Source organism: Haliotis rufescens, unplaced genomic scaffold (genome assembly GCF_023055435.1).
Source record: "Haliotis rufescens isolate VD_foot unplaced genomic scaffold, xgHalRufe1.0.p SCAF_39, whole genome shotgun sequence".
NCBI classification, from domain to species: Eukaryota; Metazoa; Mollusca; class Gastropoda; order Lepetellida; family Haliotidae; genus Haliotis; species Haliotis rufescens.
The window spans coordinates 1,063,365-1,088,214 of record NW_025964101.1 but is presented as its reverse complement, the minus strand read 5'-3'; the positions used below and the strand labels follow the sequence as shown (position 1 = coordinate 1,088,214).

General features: G+C 41.8%; 1 protein-coding gene across 2 annotated transcripts; it reads left to right on the top strand.

The window, feature by feature from the left end:
* The first annotated feature begins 7,720 nt into the window (after window positions 1-7,720).
* LOC124123691 (ADP-ribosylhydrolase ARH3-like) lies at window positions 7,721-24,019 on the top strand. 2 transcript variants are annotated; one of them, XM_048381470.1, is made up of 8 exons: window positions 7,721-7,928; window positions 8,533-8,662; window positions 10,362-10,572; window positions 11,740-11,975; window positions 14,719-14,819; window positions 15,501-15,583; window positions 21,335-21,498; window positions 21,571-24,019. In XM_048381470.1, the coding sequence occupies exons 1-8, from the start codon at window positions 7,796-7,798 to the stop codon at window positions 21,599-21,601; spliced, it is 1,089 nt and encodes a 362-aa protein (XP_048237427.1). In that variant the 5' UTR covers window positions 7,721-7,795; the 3' UTR covers window positions 21,602-24,019. The 2 variants fall into 2 exon arrangements, with proteins under 2 accessions (XP_048237427.1, XP_046342813.2); XM_046486857.2 differs by having other exon boundaries at window positions 21,335-24,019.
* The last annotated feature ends 831 nt before the right edge of the window (window positions 24,020-24,850 follow it).

Sequence of the window (24,850 nt, the reverse complement as noted above, 5' to 3'; positions counted from 1 at the left end):
TCCCAATTGCGTGGATCGAGGCTCATGATGGCAATCACTGGATTGTCTGGTCAAGACTTGATCATTTACAGACCGCCGTCATATAGATGGAGTAAGTGAGTGAGTTTGATTTTACGCCGCTTTTAGCAATATTCCAGCAATATCACGGCGAGGGACACCAGTAATTGGCTTCACACATTGTACCTATGTCGGGAGTCGAACCCGGGTCATCGGTGTGATGAGCGAACGCTTTAACCACTAGGCTACCCGACCGCCCTCATTTAGCTGGAATATTGCTGAGAGCGGCGTTAAACAACAAACATACAAACATGAGACGGACATTGCCACCAAAACCATAAGGCGGCAAGATCACACGTAGTGCACACTCAGTCGGTGTATCAGCTGAGAGTTAAGTAATTTAGGCCAAAATGGGGAAAAAGCGTCACTTGTAAGAAGGGGTACATCCAGGAGGGGGGTTGAACGTAGTGAAGAAAATACCGTATTTCCTCGATTAAACGCACGTGCGTATATTTCTTTCAGACGGTGTAAAACCGTCTGTTTGAGCTTCACTACGGTAGTTCTGTTTAGCGAGAACAATGTGTGATACAATACAGTACGTGCATAAAAACTTACCGCCGTTTAATCGAGGCCGGGCGTTTATATCGGTAGGGGTAAATATCTTAACACTATATAACTGATTGTGTTAATCACTTATGTAATATTTCATGACGAGTGTTTTTAGCATTTCTCATAAATCGCGTGGCGATTGGTCGCAATTTAGTTTTACTAAAAGATATTATAATAGTTATGTTCTGTGTAATTGCATTTGAGATGTAAATAAAATATTCTGTTCGTCTGTCTTTCGTACCCCGGCGTTTAATTGAGGCTCGGTAATGGAGGGAATACGGTAATAGAGAAATACGGTAATAATGGTGGAAGGTCGCAGGTTGATAGTTAAGTTTACAAATTATAATATCAGCTCCCTGGGGAGTGTACCAGCCAAGCTGGAAGGTTTCATATTCACATTACATTCACATCCAACAGTGTTTCCATTCGCTGCTAAGTGTACGGGCATATTGCGAACAAGTTCCTGTTTTATGACATGAGAATCACTGAAGAGCAGGACCGAAACCCCGCGTGCTGTCACAAATCAACCCTTCCTTGCATGGACCGCCTCCGTGGTCTTGTGGTAGAGCGTCGGCCCGGAGAGCGGAAGGTCCAGGGTTCGATCCCGGGCCGCGTCATACAAAAAGACGTTAAAAGATTGTACTTGTTCTTACCCTGTCTTGCGCTCGGCATTAAGGGGCTAAAACAAGGACTGGTCGGCTCGGAGTCAGTATACTGTGTCTGAGTGGGGTATTCATGTTAAACTGCGGCATGGTATCTCAGTGAGCTAGCACTATAAATCGGCATCAGTCCGGACTAGTACAAGCAGCCACACACACACATACACGTGCATACACGTCGCTATATAAGTGCAATAATCTTGGACGCGACGTTAAACCCAATTTCACCTCACCTCACCTCACCTCACCTCACCTCCTTGCATGTCACCTGATTTGTGCGATGTGCTTTATATAATCCTTTAGTCGTTATAGAGCTTTAAAGCAATGCACATCTCAGCTCCACAAAACTTTCCTTTTAGAAATGTACGTTGTTTCCCATATACATTATTCATGGATACTCAAGAGTGAGTGAGTTATAGTCACATCGGCAATATTTCAGCCATATCGAGACTAAATCAAGTTATACAGTAATAATACATACAGTTTGATTTTAAAACCTGTCGACAAAGGACAGTAAAACAACTAGATTATCACAGATCTATATTTTTAAACCAGTATGGAGCCATAAAAAGATATCACGATAAATAACAATTAATTATAAAAACGGGCTAGGGATCGCCAGCAACCAAAGGTAGGCCGCCATACTGGTAACCATGGGGACTTACGATACTTCTGCTACCTGCACGGTTCCCAGTAGGATTTACACCATCCCTTAGCTGCTGGCGATTATCAATCATCAAATTTAGCCAAAATTAAAACAAACATGTAAACTACGACCAAAAGGGTGGTAGGAATAAACTTACTTCGAATGATGTCGTCTTACATACCCTCCCAGGGGGGACAATAATTTTACAGTACTTCAACCCCCTTTGAGCCACAGGACCCACTGGGCGTACATTAACAACTATTATATATGATAGCCCACACGACGGGAGTCTGCACTTGTTTTTTTTTAACGCTCGCTTGTTCTCAAATTGCAGAAACAACTGCTTGGAATAATTTCCTAACACATTTTACAGATATTTCTGTGTGTAACCTTTTTTATCAATTTACACGTTAGACAAAGTTGTCAGCACCTATTTCCCAAACCTGATACTTGAGACTTTTTTTACAAACCCCTATTCAAATATTCTATTGTGCCAGCCTTGAGCTCACGTTAGACCACAACCAATAAATAATTTTTTTTAATATTGGTATTAGCTCATAACCGACCCTTAAAATAGCCCGGCACTAAAGTTCTAACAATATTTTTGGATGCGGAATTCGGTTCGTGTTCCGCATCTTTAGAGTTATCTACCATTCCTAACTTTCTTTCTTTGTTTAACGCCGCACTCAGCAATATTCCAGCTATATGCCGGCGGTCTGTAAATAATCGAGTCTTAACCAGACAATCCAGTGATTGATATCATGAACATCGATCCACACAATTAGGTACGATGACATGCATCAACACAATCAGCGAACCTGACCACCCGATCCCGTTAGTCGCCTAATACTACAAGGTTGCATGTGGTTGCTGACGACCAATTCTGACCCGGATCTTCACGGGTCACCATTCCAACGTAACCCATTTTGGAGTAACCCGCTATGACGACCAGTAATAGCGTTCGTGATTTATCTTCTCAAGATTTAAACGTACTCTCTTCTTGAGATATGACGATATACTCTCTACTCCAGAGGTAAATATATACTCTCGGCTCAAGACAAACCTACTCTCTACTCCAGACATAAACAAACTCTCGACTCACGAAATAAATATATACTCTCCACTCAAGACAAACACACTCTCTACTGCAGACAAAAACATACTCTCTTCTCGAGGTATAAACATACTCTCTCCTCAAGACATAAACATACACTATTCTCAAGACATGAACATACTCTCTTCTCAAGACATAAACATACTCTCTTTTCAAGACATAAACATACTCTCTTCTCAAGACATAAACATACTCTCTTCTCAAGACATAAACATACTCTCTTCTCAAGATATGAAACTTATGTTTTCAAATTATTACTGAGTATTTGATACCCGGAAATTTTATCTCGAATCGACCGCGTTAGCCGGAGGTTTCAAATATTAATTATTACCGCCAAATCTGGAATTGAGAAAAAAATACTTATTATGAAATGTGAAAATCGTCCGGAGGATTTCCGGGATACAATCCCATTTAACAACGATTTTCAAACAATCACATTGCAGCACGCACGCTTACCATTTTGCATATTTATTTTTTCTATTTCTAAATATTTCATTTTTACTAAGAACAATCGTAAATTTAGGTTTGAGCGGTTGTTAGATCGAAATAAAAATAAATTCGATCAATCTATTTAAAAACGGAGAAGGGAAGAGAAAAAAATGTTATGTGGCGTTATCACAAAAAAAACAATGGAAGCACAATCATCTGATGTCCATCCCTAGTACAGCTGCATCACAATGATAACTCGACATGGTAAATTAGGAAAACCATCGCCCGTTCACAACCAGTGCAATCCTACTGTAAGTCAAGTATTTGCCAATTATCGCCTTGATCAAAGCCCGAAAACCAAGATCAGACTCACTTAAAGCGATCCTAATTGAGCGCGACACCTGGACTCGACATTGAGAGTACTCCATTCTATTTGCATCTTTTGTGTGGATTTGGGGGGATTAGTGGAATGCCTGATAACCCACTGATAAGGAAATACTACCCCAGAGCGGGTTTCCTGTCATTCCCGTGGTCGGGTTCTTAACAGTGCGCTGCTTAAGGATTTAGTTCACGGGGTCGTTCGAAGCACGTAAATCTCTACTGACCATGAGTGACAGTGAATGTGTTTGGCACCTCTGATACGATAAGAAATGCCTGCTTTCATCGGAAAACGTATTTATTTCAATGGGAAACATACCAACCTAACCTATTGTATGGCACTGCCAGTGAAAGAAGTGTTATTTGCACCGTGTGGAGATTCAGCAATGTATTATATGGACACATCATTGGGCCGTCTGCAGTTTTTTTTGTGTTTCTCATCTAACTTCGGTCAAATTACTGCCCCTCTATAAAAAAGGTATATAGGTTATAAGTCCCAGTTTCATAAAAAGATATGTTCCCTGTATTTGTATCACAAGAATATACGAAGAAGGCGAGTAACTCTGCCTCTAACGCCGCTTTTAACACTTTTCCAGTTATATCACGGCGTGTCAGCTTAATGTGGGAGGAAAGCCCGAAGTGATGCGAATCTCAGACGTTTACCACTTCGGTGAAACCCACGAGCACGGGTATGGTGCTGACAAACCTAGAAACATAATCATTCGAACCCACAATCATAGGTTTCTGGCGTGCCCAAGGGACGCAACTCTGCACAGCGAATCGCGGCGCGTTAGACGACTGCACCGGTTACCCGTATGTTCAGTTACTACCACTGGTGTGTAATACCAACATCAGCACGATCGCTTTAGTATGACCAATAGGGCTGACTCATCCTTTGGGGTTTCAGGGGCCACGGGTGGCCCAGTCGTCTAAGGCGCCGCGATTCGCTGTGCAGAGTTGCGGCCCTTGGGCACGCCAGAAAACTTTGATTGTGGGTTCGAATCCCGGTTCGCCCTGATTATATTTGTAGGTTTGTCAGCACCATACCCGTGCTCGTGGGTGTCACCGAAGTGGTAAAGGTCTCAGACCTGCATCACTTCGGGCGTTCCTCCCACATTAAGCTAATAAGCAACATAACTGGAATACTGTTGGCGTTAAAGCCAACTCACTAAATCACTTTAAGGTTTCAATCATAAATAGAAGGCCTGCAGTCTACAACGATGTGAATGTCCCTGATGACACCTGCGGTGCCCTACCGCCAGGCCTGGGCTGTGTTAATGACGATACACTGAGGGACTTCCAAAGAGTTTTTTTCTGAGTTGTTTAAAAAAACAGGTCAAGAGCATCAAAGACATCAGTTACATCCAAAATCGATCTGAACAAATCGTTAAGTGTCGCTTCTTCTGAAGACCCTACTTCAGTACATAAAAAAGATGACACGGAGTGGAGAAATGTTTGAGTTGTGTGGATTGACTTTAAGGAAAAGTTTTTGTGGTGATAATTACTTATTTCCGTCAACGTGTCAAGGATATATGCCTGCAAAGAAAACCTAATTAAGAAACTCATGTTTGTAATGCAATGCAAGAATAAATACGCGTTAGTTTATTGTGTGATATCAGAGGCGGATACAGCTTTTTTGAAAGGGGTGGGTGGGGTGCACAACTGAGATCTATTTATTGTCTTTGGTGGTAAATTATACAGAAATAAAGATTTTTTTCGAAATAAAAAGGGGGGGTGCGCACCCACCACCCCCACCCCCACAATGTGTATCGAGTGTTATTTTAACAACTCGAGCAAGTAAAAAAGTGGAACTGGTTTTGAAACGAAACGAAACGAATTTGAGTTCACCAATTCAGTGAATACATTTCAGTTTTCTTGTACATATTTCAGTTTTTGACACCAACCAAGGAGTTAATCCCCTCCTAAAACTACACCACACATCAAAGGCGTACCGGCGGGTCGTCGTCCTGCGAATGGAAAAATTCGGGGGGTCGTCGTCCTGCGAATACCCCGTATCAACCTATAGCTAGTCACAGAGCCTGACCACCCGTAACGTTTGTCGCCTGTGACGATAAGCTTGGTAGACTAATCCTGACCTAGATCTTCACGGGTATAGTGTGCTGTGAAACAAGTGAGTTGACTTTGACCTGGTGACCTTGTCTACCCCAGTTTGTGACATGTGCACTGAGAGAGACTCTCTAACCGTGGCTCTGTGATATCCTCCTGAACATCCAACTTGGCTCACCCTGGTGTGGATTCAGAGTTAGAATAGGCCTCCGACAACCCATACTTGTCATACGAGGCGACTTATGTTTTTTTTGTTTATTTAACGCCGCACTTGGCAATATACCAGCTGTATGACGGCGGTTTGTTAATAATCGACAATCCAGTGATTGGCATCATATTAGCATCGACCCACGCCATTGGGATACGATGACATGCATCAACCAAGTCAGCAAGCCTGACCATCCGATCCCGTTAGTCTCCTCTTACGACAAGCATAGTCGCCCTTTACGACAACCATGGGTTGCTGAAGACATATTCTACCCCGGATCTTCACGGCAAGCATGTGATGGGTTGCTGAAGACCTATTCTACCCCGGATCTTCACGGGTCGGCGATTTAATTGAACGGTGGGTCAGACTCGGTAAATTGGTCGATTGCGTGTCATCATGGTCAGAGACGCATGCGCAAACCAGTTTTGTGCATAGTCCAGACTCGGTTGTTCCGGCCACTGCCACACGGTGGGGAACTTGTGCTGCGTTAAAATACAAACAAACAAACATGGGTGTTTCATGCGTAGACATTCACAGGTGGTGAGCAAAATCTGTGGAAATCTGGGAATTAAACAGGGTATGTTTGTTCCGACTATATACCATCTTGTAGACGAGAATTCGAAATTGAAAGTTGTGAGTAGAGTGGTCTTAAATTACTTTCACAGGTCCTATTGACATGTGAAAAGTGAGAATGGGTCATTTCCCACCTAATATATTAGTACAAACAATCTGACCATGTTAAAATAAGCTAGCACCGACTTATTTTAGCAGATTTGGCAGTTCATTCCAAGGGTGGCACAGCGTCACGCGATAGGCTTGTATATATCTACCCGTATTCCCCTTGATTCATACCCATAGGAACTCAACTGTTGTTCTGGGAAGTGTCTGGGAATTTAGTAAGCACGGTTTGCTGGATAATACTGGGTGAGAAATAATTGTGTGTCGAAACGGTAACCGAAAATATGCAGCAGCATCTATCAAAGTTTTTCAATCGTTTGTAGGATAAATGTACTCAAAACACAAAATCATTTCCGCTACATTTAAATAATTTTGGGTTTGAGGCGAAATTGCTATTGAAAAAATGTCAAAATAACTGTCAGGCGTACCTATGTTTGGTGCCTTCCAGCATTCCTCGCAGAACTTTGTTTTCTGTCGACACCCAGTTGAATCGTATAAATGTGTCCAGCACTTTGTTTTAAAATGGAAATTATGCGACTGGTGCTTAGAAGAATTTCTAACTGTCAGTGTCAGTGTCAGTGTTTGTTGACTAATATTTAAATTAGTCTATTATCATGTGCTGTGCTTTAAAGGGAATAATCTTTGTTTTGGTTTCCCATTTAACGAAAAACGATTTATACGTTAATTAATATCGACAGAAGTGTCGTAAAATCACCGTCAGTCGTTAAACAACATTATAAGCCTTGATTACTTTCCAAAGAACTATACAATCAGTGCATCATTTTATACAAATTCTTTTTCATTTCGAAGCATAAATTGATATCTATAGCAGACCAAATTTTGAAGCGTTTTGTGTGAAAGAAACAGAGGTTACTTGTTTAAGCGAAGGGAAGATGTTGCTTGTGGTATTCAAATGACAGAGACAGTTAGAGTTATCTCCCTTAGTCAAACCAAAACAAAAAGTAGATGTGCAAGTATTTCAAGAAGAAGGGGACCTGCGTGGAGCTCTAATGGCTACTCTATCCCGATTCCGTGGCAGTTTAGTGGGGGCAGTTCTGGGAGACTGCATAGGAGCTATATACGAGTGTGAAGGGAATGTCAAACTCAAAGACGTGCTGAAGACCGTGAAGGATCTTGAAACAAGTTGGTGCCTTTACCATAATACTGATTTTGTAACATCAAAAAGATCGGTAACTTTTCTAAAGCGTACATTTAGAAAAAAACAACTTAACTGCTTAAGATTTATGTAATATTTAAGCTTGTATAAACTTTTGTTACCAATTGCCAAGATTGCAGTCAGACGTTTGGCCACCGTCTGAATGCAACCTGGTTGAGTTGATGAAGTCACCAAAATATCCTATTGCCATTTGTGTCAGGCAAACTCACTGCAATCTCCTATCTCTAACATCCTTATAATGATTGAAACCACGCGACACAGTATTGCTGTATTGCTAAATCAGTGTCAATTATGAATCAGAGTACATTGTGACAAGTATTGATATTTGGCAATACTTCCATGACTACTTACATGCAGTTTCTATGTTTTATTGAAGTTATTAAACTTGACAGTTAACTTAAGATAAGACTGACAGTTAACTTTCTAGGGGTGTGTATTAAATGTATATCACAATTACTGTGAATCTAGTGTGTGATATGTCACACACTAGATTCACAGTAATTGTGATATACATTTAATACACACCCCTAGAAAGTTAACTGTCAGTCTTATTCTGCTCTTTCTCTTCAGACTTTAAGAAATTGAAAGATGGCGAGAAACTGGAGCTTCTACCTTTCACAGACGACACGGCCATGGCTAGAAGTGTGGCTGCATCACTCGTTGCCAAGAAAGGTTTTGATGTCAAGGATATGGCAAAAAGGTCTCAACATATGTTTCAAGTCTGTATTTCAATTGGGTTTCAAAAGGATTTCAGTGGTGTTCACAAGTTTGTTTAACCAGTACATCAATACCCTACAATGGTCAGGTTAGCTTAAATAACATTATATTCACAGTGTCCTCCAGTCTATACATGTCTGTCTGCCCTACAATCTCTGAAATTTAAAAACAAATGATTTGGGGTTGTGATTCACCTGCAAAAAGAGTATCAACTTATGAAATAAAAGTACTGTATCAAGGTCGCACCCATAGTATCGAGATACACTTGTATCACGTCTCCATTGTATCGTCACACCTTTACGATATACTCAACAAATACAAATGTAGCAAATTTTTTACCTTAGGCAAGCCTATTTCTAGTCCTCTAGTCATGATAACTTGAAGGAAAGTATTGATATTGGTATTATTTCACAAAGTGTTGACAGATGTTAGGTTTTCAGCATGTTGAGGTACCAGGAAATACCACAAGAAATTCACTGACTCTTCTTACTTCTAATTAACTACGATAAATAGCCAGTCCCTCAACCAAGCAAAGAAGATAAGCAGACTGACGTTAGCCAGTCAGGACAAAACAATTTGAAAAGTCATACCCTGGGTTGAAGTTTACTGCAGGGATGTGAAATCTCCGCGGAAACGCGTAGTCCTCGGGAAAAAAACATCTTCCGCGTAAAAATTTAATAAAATTTTTAAAAAAAAACACTCCGAAAAATATGATCGAAAACCGGACAATTGGCGCGGATTGTCCTGTTTTCGATCAGAGCTTTCATAGCTTAGGTTTTCGGACATTATACGTTTTCTGTCACGAATACTTGCACTATAACGTGGGGTGTGGCGTCACACAGAAATTGTAAATACTCAGAGTCAGCTGATGGCTTGTTTTTAAGATAAAGTTGTCTTTTAATCCTGTAAGTGAATGAGATGTTTTACAGTTGTTCATGTGATAAGCGAGAAAACTATGAATGTTTCTTCAGCGTCCAAAACCCCATGTCATGGGGATATATGTTGTATTAATGTCTTATGTTTGCAATGGAGTTTTGTTTTTTTCATCAAAAGGTAAGTACAAGGTAAGTTTTTTGTCAATATGCTTCAACATGGGGAAAGGGTCAGACATTGCACGCTTGTGACAGTTGTCCTTGTGTCTGGGGGATGGGGGTTTAAGTTTATTGCAGTATTGCTCCCAGACCTGGCGGGTAGCCAGGTGCGCGAAAGCTATGCCCAATTTTATAAAAGTACTGATTTAACTTCAAAATTTTACTGCATCTGCCATCTTGTTTATTTGACTTATTGACTTTGGCCATTGACTTATTACATTTCTTGGTGTGAATGTTGTCCAAACTGCACGAAATTGCTTAAAATGCAATCAAATGTTTTAAAAATTTCTGGGGGGGGCATGCCCCCAGACCCCCCTAGACTTTTCCTCTTTTTTTCGGGAAAACCTGCTTACATCCCTGTTACTGGCATTTGTTCAGTGGAATAGCATATTTTTCAAAAGCTGAATATATATACTACTGATAGTACTCAAGGGTAGTTAAGGACAGCCCAATTCTTTCATATATACTGTAGTTAATCTGGCATGGCATGACAGATATGAAAGAACCATGACAGACATGAAAGAATGGTGCTTAACTTCTTTTGAGTAGAATACCGTCAGGCCCCTTATTGTCACTCTAACTTTCTGACAGGTTTACAGATGAGTTTCACCTGGAGCCGAACCGCGGCTATGGCGGGAGTGTGGGAGCAGTGTTTGCTGCCTTGAGGAAAGATGACCCTGACGATGTGTTTGAGCCTGCAAGGAAGCAGTTTGATGGTCAAGGCTCCTATGGCAATGGTGGCGCCATGAGGATAGCTCCCGCAGCACTAGGCTGCCTGAAACAGGGATTTGAAAATCTCAAAGTGAGAACAATGACAATGTCTTTAAGTTTATATAGATGAATCATGAAATAGATAATCTTGAATTAAAACTGGTGTTATTAGGTATTCCATAGCATGCCAAATTGTAGATTGTATTTTTACAACCATGAAATAAAGGAATAGCAGGCTTGTATATTTTTTAGAAATAGAAACTTGAAGATCATTCATTTTTTAAAGACCTACTTTATTTGGGCTGATACTTAAAACATTATTTTTAACACCAAAATGATCCCTACAAAACGCCATTTGTTTCAGTTATATCCTTGATCCCAGTGTGGCCTTCTCTGTTAATGCTCGTCATCACTCAGATGTTTATAGCAATAATCAGGACTGCAACAATTATCAATGATTAATTATCTTTTATATTCTTATTTTGAAATTATGACATGACATGACATGACATGACACAACTGTAGTAAGTAGGTTGGACATGTGTTCCTACTTGAGCAAGTTGATGAGGACAGACGCCTGTGGACAGAGATGATGGTCACCTAATGCCAGCGTCCTCGTCCTTCGTGAAGTGAAGTTGGTTATGAACAATGACAAATGTTGCATTCATCCTATGCTTATACAGCTACATGACAACAGACTATGGATTCTATAGTTTTATGTCATCCAGTTTCAATTAGACATGATAGTAGATTCATAATTTGATCACATTATTCACTAATTTTTCGATCATGAATCTCCAGTACTGTTACTGATGTGTTGAACATGTGAAAAGAATGGCTTGTTAATTCAGTGTCGTTTCCATGGTAACAGTGCTAGCAGTGCTTTTTGTGGTGTTATGTTCCTTGGTAAGCAAGTCAATCTTGTAAAAATCAGATTTTTTGCCCCGACCAGATACCTCTCTGTCCAGATCCAGGTTTCCTGAGGCAATCAGGTTTCAGCTTTCCAAAATGATACATCAGAATTTTTTATCTCAACAATACCAACGCTATATGGCTCAGACACAGCTAGAGCTGCCTTTATATTTCTCCACTTCATTTTTGAGGTACAGAAATCAGATGTGCTCCAAATGGATGTAGAATGTTAGAGTTTAATGGAGAGGGGTATTGAATTAGATTTAAGGATCTGATTTGAATGAGATTGTGTAACCATGGTAACCAGTTAGCCAGTATGTATTGTATATCTTTTCTTGTTTTCCAGACTGTAACAGTGGATATCAGCCAGATAACTCATTCCCACCCCCAGGCAATCCAGGGGGCCGTGTTACAGAGTAGTGCCGTGGATCTGGCGCTCAGGGAGGACCAATCAGAACAGTTAGACAGGGATCGCTTCTTGGACAAGCTTATTGAGAGAATAAAGCCCATGGAAGAGGAAGAACTGAAGAAATCAAAGGAGACAGTGACGGACTCGCCATCTCCGAAACGTAAAGCTAAGAGGTAATGCTTTGTATTGTCAAACGGATATATGCTAAAAGGAGTATACTTTTACCATGTACAAAGTTGATGATGTCTGCTGTTGTTTTATTGTGTTCACTCTGCAGCTCAAACTGTCACTCACCCGTGAAGATCCAGGGTAGAATAGGTCTTCAGCAACCCATTCTTGCCGTAAAAGGCGACTATACTTGTCGTAAGAGGCGACTAACGGGATCAGGTGGTCGTGCTCGCTGATTTGGTTGATGCATGTCATCGTATCCCAATTGCGTGTATTGATGCTCATGATGTCAATCACTGGACTGTCTGTCTGTCTTGATTATTTACAGACAGCCGTCATATAGCTTGAATAATGCTGAGTGCAGCTTTAAAAGACAAATCTCTCGAACAAACAAACCAATGAAAGAACAAACTTTCATGTATCAGAGGGGGCACGGGTGGCCCAGTCGTCTAAGGCGCCGCGATTCGCTGTGCAGAGTTGGGTCCCTTGGGCACGCCAGAAACCTATGATTGTGGGTTCGAATCCCGGGTCGCCCCGGTTATGTTTCTCGGTTCGTCAGCACCATACCCGTGCTCGTGGATTTCACCGAAGTGGTAAAGGTCTGAGACCTGCATCACTTCGGGCTTTCCTCCCACATTAAGCTGTCATGCAGTGATATAACTGGAATACTTTTAAAAGCGGCATTACACCCAACTCACTCGCTCACACTCATGTATAAGAAGTTTCTTACGACCTTCTTTAGTCACTCTGTCATCAGTATGAAGCAATGTAGCGGATACAGTGTCCTTGTTGCTATGTCAAACTTTGAATATGATACAGGAAAAATTGTTTGTGAGCAGTGAAAAGTCCACAGATTTCTGGGCTTCGAGTCACAAGTAGGGATGTCATGATAAACCCAAATATCGATATATTGCTGTTGGTAAGCACTTAAAGTCAATAAATCGATTGTTAAATCAGTGTCTGAACAATAGTATCGATATCAGTTAGGAATATCGATAGTTTCGCTTGTATTTACCATATCAATAAAATACATACAATGCTGTTCAAATTTGTTTTTCTTTTGATCATGAGTGGTAGTAATTTACTCATGGCAATGTGGAAGTTTCTTTTTCTTAAATTATTAGGGTAAAGAAAAAACAAATCAATCATATCTCAAACTTTACTTTTTATTTGTTGTTATGGTTATCACATTCAAAGGAAACTTCAGTTCCAAGGTTGGATTTAACTCTAATTTCAATCTTAAATGATACACTGGAAACTATCGATTTTTATCGCAATAGTTGCTTGCAATATCAATAGTTACTGTATTCGGGACAATATTTGCTAATATATTGGCTAGTGAACAATCCCAATTAGCACCCTTTCCGATTAATCAATGTACACAAGAATTATTTATTCGTGTAGAATACGCACTTGTGTGTTATATGCACCCTTAATTATGGGCAATTAAATTCTCGAAAATATATCTATCATGTATAAAACAGACAGATTTTTCTTTTATATCATTTCAGGCTGTCAGCATAAACCACAAAATTTACAATCTTTCAACCTCGTTTTTAATCTCACCAAAATTATATTCTAATAAGAGCCCCCTATTTCTAATTTTGAGAGTGCCCTGGGCGCTTATTACGTTGAATATGGTATCGCAATAGTTTCTTTCAAGATCAATAGTTATCGCAATAGTAATTTCCAGACCAGTAGTCACCCCTGGTCACAACTGTTTTCACTCAGATTGCAGCAAACACTCCCATTTGTTTTACAATGCACAGTAGCTACGTTGTCTTTTCAGTTGGATGAAATCACCTAGATTTGAAAACTATGTATACATGGAAAAAGTTAAATACACAGACCTGTGGACATCCATAATTTGCACGTGAATGTCTCTGGCTGACCAGGCAACTTAACACTTAACTTCCCTAACCCATCTTCCCGAGGCAAGGGAGTTAACTGATTTGTCAATCTAGGCTGGAATTCCGGAGTTACAGTTTGGCTGGTCAACGAATCTGTGCATAATCCAATCAAAATCGTGTAAAAAACTAGGCATCCGTTTCATAAACAACATGGATTTCAACATGCAGATTTTGGTCAACTACATGATTTACAAACATGTGTATCGTGAACTTGGCATCGACAGATGTTTTCCAAATGTTTTAATGTTTTAATCAAGGTTCTCAAGTAATTTGGGACACTTTCTTGACATTTATAACAATGTAGATCTTGATCGTCTTGAGGAGGCACTGCCATTTTGTTTGAAGCAAATGCAAGTGATATGAGAGGTGGAATCTGATTGGCCAATAGGAGGGACATAGAAGGGACTCGTAATAGCCACTAGTGGCCACTAAATTCCGGCCTAGTTTGGCAAAGGTGGAAACAGGACGTGTACAGTCAGTTGACTCCCTTGCCTCGGGAAGATGTCCTGAACCATGCCAACTTCATCCCTGGGGTTAATGAATTTAGTTTAAACAGGTCACCAGACGTCAGTGGTCTCACAGGCACAGTGCAGTAATGTCATGTAGAGTAGAGTTAGAGTAGACACCATGATGTGTCAAACATTCCACCAATTTGTTCTTTGTTCATTCTGTATGTAAACAAAAACAGATGACCATTGATTTTAGGATTACTAGTCTTGATTAATGTTTACTGGCATGTGTCTCCTGGGCAAGCGTATTTGTTGAGCCCTAAATTAGTGCCTGTGAATCTTATGCAGGACATTGAAGTGTTGACATCGGATTGTTTTCAATGTTTCAGAAAGTCAGACACAGTGGAGATGCCATATTGTCATAAACTGGAAAAGATGAAAGAGTTCCTCCGGAAAGATGTGTCCGTCAGTACCATTGAAGAAGAATTGGGTAACGGAAACTGTCCTCAATAATTGTCACATGATAATAATCTTATGAAATAATGTCACGTGATGTATCGTCTGAGAAGTCTGAAGTATTTTCTCGATGTATGATCCTAGATTCCACTGAACTATCTTCACTTCAACGAAATAATTCAGAGCTTGATAGTAAGGATGTTCAAGTTGTCTAGTTCCATTAGGCATAGGGGCGGTCGGGTAGCCTAGTGGTTAAAGCGTTCGCTCGTCACGCCGAAGACCCGGGTTCGATTCCCGACATGGGTACATTGTGTGAAGCCCATTTCTGGTGTTCCCTGCCGTGATATTGCTGGAATATTGCTAAAAGCGGCATGGCTTTGAATCCCACTTTGGAACAAATGAGTCAGCGCGACACCATTTCCCCCTGCTCATGGTTGTCTAAAACGTGTTAAAACGTCGACCACTTCCACCAGTGCTGCTTTGGGGCTTCCTCTGACATTGTGATATACGCAGACTTCGACTAACCACTTGTCCGAAGTTCGTGTCAAGTAAAGTTCTGTTCGGTCTTGTAGGATCAGCTAATAAAATGCCATATGACAACAGTAAATGTTTAAAATGATTCCAAGTTTGGGGTACTGGACTCAAAGGGTTTTGGCACAGACTGTATACAGCTCACTTCTCAGAGGGTGTCAGGTTTTCTCCGTCTCTGTTACAGGCAATGATATCTCTGCCCTGGGATCTGTCCCTGCAGCCGTGTACAGCTTCTTGAAGGCGTACAAGGAAATACCTGGCATTAAGGTGAGATATAGCTTCTTGAAGGCGTACAAGGAAATACCTGGCATTGAGGTGAGATATAGCTTCTTGAAGTCGTACAAGGAAATACCTGGCATTAAGGTGAGATATAGCTTCTTGAAGGCGTACAAGGAAATACCTGGCATTGAGGTGAGATATAGCTTCTTGAAAGCGCACAAGGAAATTCCTGGCATTGAGGTGAGATATAGCGTCTTGAAGGCGTACAAGGAAATACCTGGCATTGAGGTGAGATATAGCTTCTTGAAGGCGTACAAGGAAATTCCTGGCATTGAGGTGACATATAGCTTCTTGAAGGCTTACAAGAAAATACCTGGCATTGAGGTGAGATATAGCTTCTTGAACGCGTACAAGGAAATATCTGGCATTGAGGTGAGATATAGCTTCTTGAACGCGTACAAGGAAATTCCTGGCATTGAGGTAAGATATAGCTTCTTGAAGGCGCACAAGAAAATACCTGGCATTGAGGATAGATATAGCTTCTTGAAGGTGTACAAGGAAATATCTGGCATTGAGGTGAGATAAAGCTTCTTGAAGGCGCACAAGGAAATACCTGGCATTGAGGTGAGATATGGCTTCTTGAAGGCGTACAAGGAAATTCCTGGCATTGAGGTGAGATATAGCTTCTTGAAGGCGTACAAGGAAATACCTGGCATTGAGGTGAGATATAGCTTCTTGAAGGCGCACAAGGAAATACCTGGCATTGAGGTGAGATATAGCTTTTTGAAGGTGTACAAGGAAATACTTGGCATTGAGGTGAGATATAGCTTCTTGAAGGCATACAAGGAAATTCCTGGCATTGAGGTGAGATATAGCTTCTTGAAGGCGTACAAGGAAATACCTGGCATTGAGGTGAGATATAGCTTCTTGAAGGCGTACAAGGAAATATCTGGCATTGAGGTGAGATATAGCTTCTTGAAGGCGTACAAGGAAATACCTGGCATTGAGGTGAGATATAGCGTCTTGAAGGCATACAAGGAAATTCCTGGCATTGAGGTGAGATATAGCTTCGTGAAGGCGTACAAGGAAATACCTGGCAATGAGGTGAGATATAGCTTCTTGAAGGTGTACAAGGAAATATCTGGCATTGAGGTGAGATATAGCTTCTTGAAGGCGTACAAGGAAATACCTGGCATTGAGGTGAGATATAGCTTCTTGAAGGCGTACAAGGAAATTCCTGGCATTGAGGTGACATATAGCTTCTTGAAGGCGTACAAGAAAATACCTGGCATTGAGGTGAGATATAGCTTCTTGAACGCGTACAAGGAAATATCTGGCATTGAGGTGAGATATAGCTTCTTGAACGCGTACAAGGAAATTCCTGGCATTGAGGTGAGATATAGCTTCTTGAAGGCGCACAAGAAAATACCTGGCATTGAGGATAGATATAGCTTCTTGAAGGTGTACAAGGAAAACCTGGCATTGAGGTGAGATATAGCTTCTTGAAGGCGTACAAGGAAATACCTGGCATTGAGGTGAGATATAGCTTCTTGAAGGCGTACAAGGAAATTCCTGGCATTGAGGTGAGATATAGCGTCTTGAAGGCGTACAAGGAAATACCTGGCATTGAGGTGAGATATAGCGTCTTGAAGGCATACAAGGAAATTCCTGGCATTGAGGTGAGATATAGCTTCTTGAAATTCCTGGCATTGAGGTGAGATATAGCTTCTTGAAGGTGTACAAGAAAATTCCTGGCATTGAGGTGAGATATAGCTTCTTGAAGGCTTACAAGGAAATTCCTGGCATTGAGGTGAGATATAGCTTCTTGAAGGTGTACAAGGAAATATCTGGCATTGAGGTGAGATATAGCTTCTTGAAGGCGTACAAGGAAATACCTGGCATTGAGGTGAGATATAGCTTCTTGAAGGCGTACAAGGAAATTCCTGGCATTGAGGTGACATATAGCTTCTTGAAGGCGTACAAGAAAATACCTCGCATTGAGGTGAGATATAGCTTCTTGAACGCGTACAAGGAAATATCTGGCATTGAGGTGAGATATAGCTTCTTGAACGCGTACAAGGAAATTCCTGGCATTGAGGTGAGATATAGCTTCTTGAAGGTGTACAAGGAAAACCTGGCATTGAGGTGAGATATAGCTTCTTGAAGGCGTACAAGGAAATTCCTGGCATTGAGGTGAGATATAGCTTCTTGAAGGCGTACAAGGAAATACCTGGCATTGAGGTGAGATATAGCTTCTTGAAGGCGTACAAGGAAATTCCTGGCATTGAGGTGAGATATAGCTTCTTGAAGGCGTACAAGGAAATTCCTGGCATTGAGGTGAGATATAGCGTCTTGAAGGCGTACAAGGAAATATCTGGCATTGAGGTGAGATATAGCGTCTTGAAGGCATACAAGGAAATTCCTGGCATTGAGGTGAGATATAGCTTCTTGAAATTCCTGGCATTGAGGTGAGATATAGCTTCTTGAAGGTGTACAAGGAAATTCCTGGCATTGAGGTGAGATATAGCTTCTTGAAGGCGTACAAGGAAATTCCTGGCATTGAGGTGAGATATAGCTTCTTGAAGGCGCACAAGGAAATACCTGGCATTGAGGTGAGATAAAGCTTCTTGAAGGTGTACAAGGAAATTCCTGGCATTGAGGTGAGATATAGCTTCTTGAAGGCGTACAAGGAAATTCCTGGCATTGAGGTGAGATATAGCTTCTTGAAGGTGTACAAGGAAATACCTGGCATTGAGGTGAGATATAGCTTCTTGAAGGCGTACAAGGAAATTCCTGGCATTGAGGTGAGATATAGCTTCTTGAAGGCGTACAAGGAAATACCTGGCATTGAGGTTAGATAAAGCTTCTTGAAGGTGTACAAGGAAATACCTGGCATTGAGGTGAGATATAGCTTCTTGAAGGCGTACAAGGAAATTCCTGGCATTGAGGTGAGATATAGCTTCTTGAAGGCGTACAAGGAAATACCACAGGCCCTTGTGTCATTGCTTAGATGTATCTAGATATATTATATCGCCTGAGAGACACACCTGCACTGTCCTACATATCATTACACGAGGCCAGACACTCCTTGTGTCACTGTTTCTAAAGTAAAATCGCAAATCATGCACAAAAACTTTCTGTATACAAGATTCTTTATTGCTATGAAATAATAATCAAAATAGTTAAATATTAATGTTTTTTTACTTATCCTGCATTACCCCTTAATGCATTCACTGTTTACCTTGCGACAAAAAAACGGGACATGTACTGGCGATAGTCCTGGGTGAAGAATTAAAAAACTGTTCATAGTCCCACTTTTCACGACCACCGCCACTGTCCTGTGCCCTCTGTGACCCTAGATCATCTCTTCACATCACTGCCTGTCGCGCTACAGCATGGACGTGTACCAGCGGAGCTCTCATTTTGGATTTATTTAGACCTTCAGTTTTCGTCTACAATTCTAAAAGTCATCTGCGATGGGTGATGTATTCTTTTCATATTACTCTCACCATGTTGTGCAGTTGTGTATGATTAATGTAGGCGTAAAAAAGACTTTGTCTTTTTTCCTGCCACGTGCTGTTTGTTCACCGCCATTTTGAATTGTGTTACAATTGTTTGCCTGTCAAGGTAGTCAATTTGTTTACAGTTTCCCAGCTACGTATGTATAACATATTTGTATACACCCATTGTGATCCACAGGCTTGGGCGGTGGACGCGTTCAGCATTCCTTGGGAAGGACTAAAAGTTTACGCTTTTCAGCCACCAGTTTTACTTCCCAGGGAAATACAAAAGATCAAGGAGACGAGGAGACTTGCTCTGACTTTGGGTGCTCCTTGGTTGCCGGCATGAGGGTGGTTCGTCGAGCTCAGAAATCTAGCAGAAGACAATCCACTACCCCTCCCACAGTTGTCCAACCTACTTATCCACCCTCACAGCAAATTGCCTCATCCAACACCAGACAGGTTTCGTCTGCACTGTTGGTTTTTCTTAAAAAGGCGTTAAGTGCAAAGGGCTATTCGGCACAGGCAGCAAAAGCTATAACATTAGCTCATCGTCCCTCTACCAGAGGTCTTTTCGATGACAAGTGGGGATCGTTTGAAACGTTTTGCAAGGCTAAAAGTCAAGACCCTACAACTGTCACCACAGTTCCTAGCTGAATACCTCCTACATTTGCGTACCCAAAGACACTTAGAAGGTAGCACAATTACTACGTACTTGGTTGCACTCAACTTAGCGTTGGCTGTTCCGGAAAATCACAAGGTGATTAAGGTCCCGGATTTACAGGCCCTATTACGCTCATTAAGGCTTGAGGATCAGAAGACCAAGTTCCACCCACCTGATTGGGACTTGAACGTGGTACTTTGAGGTTTGCGAGGACCCCCCTTCGAGCCCCTCTATGCATCCTCTTTTTATGACCTCACCAAGAAAACAGTATTTCTCTTGGCATTAGCCACAGCGGCACGGGTGAGCGAATTACATGCGATCGACATCACCCGGGTTCGTTTTGAGCATGGGACGCACATGGGTGCATCTTGGGTTGTGCTGGGATTTTATTGCAAAGAATCAATAACCAGGCCAACCTGATCGTTTTCCTTCACCATTCCACCAATATAGACTATTTTGGGAAGCGAAGATGAGGGTGAACCCCTATTATGTCCGGTATGGGCACTGCGAATTTTCATCCGCTGTTCCAAGACTAGGCATGGTTCGAGGAAGGGGTTATTTATACTCACATCTACTACGTCCACGACCGAAGTTAGTCGCAACACCATATCTCTATGGTTACCCGCAATCATCCTTCAAGCTTATTCAATCGCCAATCTGGATTCGCCGAGATCAAACAATCCTCACAAGATCAGGGCATTAGCCTCTACCATGGCTTTACACAGCAATTGTGCTATTAAAGCAATCATGGAAGCATGTTTCTGGAGGTCCGACACAGTTTTCGGCAGTCATTATCTTTGCGATGTGACTCTTGAGGAGGTCGAAGGTGTACGAAGTTTTGGTCCATTGGTTGTAGCCCAGCAGGTTAGCACCCCCCGACACAAATAATGAACTCGCCCCTTACAGACCCATTCCAATTTCTGGTGCAGTCGCTCAGAATATTAGACAATCGATTGTCTACAAGGCTCTATGTTGTAGTAAGTAAAGATTTGGCTGATAAGCTAGTCTTTATTACTAAGTTGTGTAGGGAGCTACTCTTTAATTCCATTGTTAAATTGTTTCCACATTGAAATAACCCGACCATAATCATGATAATGGCGTTTTTCTGAACTTTTCCACTTCAAGGTTTATCGGCCAACTGGGGTCAAACCTTCAGGGTGTGAATTATTGAGGTTTCCCTAATTTGAGGGTTTCCCACCTCCAAACCGTCCGATACATATGCATTTAGGAGTAATGCAAGATATGTAAAAATTTAGTACAATCTAAATATTTTTTACATTTGTATACTTATCCTGCATTTCTACGTTTAAGGCCCACCCGTCGGAGACTTGCCTCCCCACTTTGGCTTCAGAAACCTCAAAAGTATATCTTTCTTAAGCTCGGGCGAAAGGCAGTGATGTGAAGAGATGACCTAAGGTCACAGAGGTCACAGGACAGCGGCGGTGGTCGTGAAAAGTGGGACTACGAACAGTTTATTATTTTTTCACCCAGGACCATCGCTGGTACACTGTCCTGTTTTTTTTGTCGCAAGGTAAACAGTGAATGCATTAAGGAGTAATGCAGGATAAGTATACAAATGTAAAAATATATAGATTTTACTAACATTCTGTTGAGGTTAATGTTTTACATTTTCAGACTGACAGTGCTTTCAAAAGGACAATTATTTACGCCATTTCTCTTGGAGGAGACACTGACACCATCGCCACAATGGCGGCGGCTATGGCTGGAGCATACTATGGCTACGAGGCTATTCCTGAATCCTGGCAGGCATCGTGTGAAGGTGTGGAGGATGCCATGAAGTTTGCCCAGGACTTGCTGGAGCTGCAGTAGCTGGGATTTGCCTAGGACTTGCTGGAGCTGCAGTAACTGAGGTTTGCCCAGGACTTGCTGGAGCTGCAGTAACTGAGGTTGGCCTAGGACTTGCTGGAGCTGCAGTAACTGAGGTTTGCCCAGGACTTGCTGGAGCTGCAGTAGCTGGGGTTTGCCCTGGACTTGCTGGAGCTGCAGTAACTGGGGTTTGCCTAGGACTTCCTGGAGCTGCAGTAGCTGGGGTTTGCCCAGGACTTGCTGGAGCTGCAGTAACTGGGGTTGGCCTAGGACTTGCTGGAGCTGCAGTAACTGAGGTTGGCCTAGGACTTGCTGGAGCTGTAGTAACTGAGGTTGGCCTAGGACTTGCTGGAGCTGCAGTAACTGAGGTTGGCCTAGGACTTGCTGGAGCTGCAGTAGCTGAGGTTTGCCCAGGACTTGCTGGAGCTGCAGTAACTGAGGTTTGCCCAGGACTTGCTGGAGCTGCAGTAGCTGAGGTTTGCCCAGGACTTGCTGGAGCTGCAGTAACTGAGGTTGGCCTAGGACTTGCTGGAGCTGCAGTAGCTGGGGTTTGCCTAGGACTTGCTGGAGCTGCAGTAACTGAGGTTGGCCTAGGACTTGCTGGAGCTGCAGTAACTGAGGTTGGCCTAGGACTTCCTGGAGCTGCAGTAACTGAGGTTGGCCTAGGACTTGCTGGAGCTGCAGTAACTGAGGTTGGCCTAGGACTTGCTGGAGCTGCAGTAACTGAGGTTGGCCTAGGACTTCCTGGAGCTGCAGTAACTGAGGTTGGCCTAGGACTTGCTGGAGCTGCAGTAACTGAGGTTGGCCTAGGACTTCCTGGATCTGCAGTAGCTGAGGTTTGCCCAGGACTTGCTGGAGCTGCACTAGCTCTGTAGTAAGACAGACAAAATGTGATGCAAATGTTGACAATGGGAGTCTCAGTCAGTGTGCCTGGTTCTCACAGCCTCATCCTTTGACACGTACAACACAGAGTGTGTGCTGAGGTTGCAAAGTAGTTTCTATGTTTTACACTTCATGTGGGAAGGCACTGGTGTCAACATTTCATTTTGATCAACTCCAAACAGTGAGACAATTTCATATCTTGTCTTATCAACCTATAGTGATAGCATCCTATTGTTCTTATGGGGCCTTCATTTTGTTGATAAACCTCAAAGGTAGTCAACATACTTGAAATCCTGGGGATATCAACATTTTGAAGAACCTCTCGTTACATCACCAAAGGTTAATAAACATCCTTTTTATATGTGTCTAAAATTGATTTTTGACTGGTTAAAAGTCACTATTTCTTTACATGAAAATTCTATGATGTGAATCAAACCTGCAACCTCACATATCATGGTCAGTATTGTAACCTTCTGTTTTCCAACGGAGTCACCGGGGCAGTTGAAGAAAAGGTGGTCAATCTTACTTCAGACTAGTTTAGTTGTCTGCATGCTGCTAGTGGTCTTTCTCACGCCCGCTTTCATCAAATTTGTTTTATACAGCAACTATTGTATTGTTTCACTATAAGGTTTCCCGATGTTTACTTAATCTTTCTGGTATTTCTTGCATTGAGATGGTTCACGAGTTAGTCTGAACACTCCTCCTCTAAGTTATGCTTCAACTATTGAATTGTAATATCTTTTTTAAAATTGACGGAGTCAAAATATAAAATTCTTAATTATTTATTCCCAAGTTCTACATAAACTATTTATCTGTTAATTTCCACCCAAGAATCATCCTCAATTATCCAGTGTAATTTTCACCATTCTGTCATGATAAATACCCAGGGCCCATTTGCTTCCATACATTTGTTTTTGAGCACAATTTAAAAGACACAATACTAAAAATAGACTTCCAATCAAATTACTCTCATGGGCAAGAGAATTTCTGTGTGAAGTTAGTGACAGGAGAATTGTGAGAATGTTGTCACTTCCAACATTCAACTATGAAGGAAATGGTTCGAGGGTATTTTAGTTCCATTTTTTTAGTTCTAGCCCACTGAGCCACAGATTTAACATGAATACCCCACTCAAAGTATACTGACTCCGAGCCAACCAATCCTTGTTTTATCCCTCTACTGACAAGCGCCAGGCAGGGTAACAGCCGGGGATCAATCCACTGATCTTCCACTCTCCGGGCAGACGCTCATTCCACTAGACCACATGGGCGGTCAGATAGTCATGTAAGCCAGGACTAGAAATGTAGTCACTTTATGCAGTAACCGGGGACTCGGTCTCCGCGACTTATAGACATAATACTGTATAAATTATGTCCTAAAATGAGACCTCAACAATCAGGTTACTTTGACATGTTATTTTTGAAAGTGATTTTTTTCCAACCCATTTTAGTCCAATTTTATCTTCTTTGCCCGCGCCACGATGTGTGTGAAGATGTTGATTGAGGCAACAGATGTTCGTATTAGTGATTGGTGTGGAAGTGTATCTGATACGTTGCACAATGTATTTTACATTAATTTATTCCATATGAACAATAAAGGCAGCATAAATACTCCTTGTTACATTTTTTGTTTGTTTAACACCCCACTCAGCAATGTTCCAGCTGTATGACGGTGGCCTGTGAATAATCGAATCTGGACCAGACAAACCAGTGATTATGTTTTGTTTGTTTCTTTCTTTGTTGTTCAACGCTGCACTCAGCAATATTCCATCTCTATGACAGCAGTGAGTAAATAATCAAGTCTGGACCAGACAATCCACTGATTGACTTCATGATCCACGTAATTGGGATACGATGACATGCATCACCCAAGTCAGTGAGCCTGACCACCCAATCCCGTTTGTCGCCGCTTACAACAAGCATAGTCACCATTTACGGCAAACAAGGGTTGCTGAAGAACTGGGGACCATCGGTGGTCCAAGGTGCAGCACTTTGTTGCCTCCCTTAGGCCTGCCAGGATCTCCTGATCATGGTTTTAAATCCCTGTTGCCCTGATTGTGATCCTTAGCGTCAGCAACATACACAAGGTCAGGTTTCACCAACGTGGATAACATGTCTGTCCTGGGACACATCTGGCTTTCCATCCACCCATAGAGGTGTTAAGACCAGGTTACTCGCTCACACACTCACCCTTGATCAATGAGTGAGTGAGTATGGTTTTACACCGCTTTTAGCAATATTCCAGCAATATCATGGCGGTGCACACCAGAAATGGGCTTCACACATTGTACCCATGTGGGGAATCAAACCCGGGTCTTTGGCGTGACAAGCGAACACTTTAACCACTAGGCTACCCCACCACCCCCTTTTGCAATGATAACATCCTGGAATGGCTCTAGTACACATAACATTAGCCTCACTGTGAATAGCTGCAAGATAGCTGAT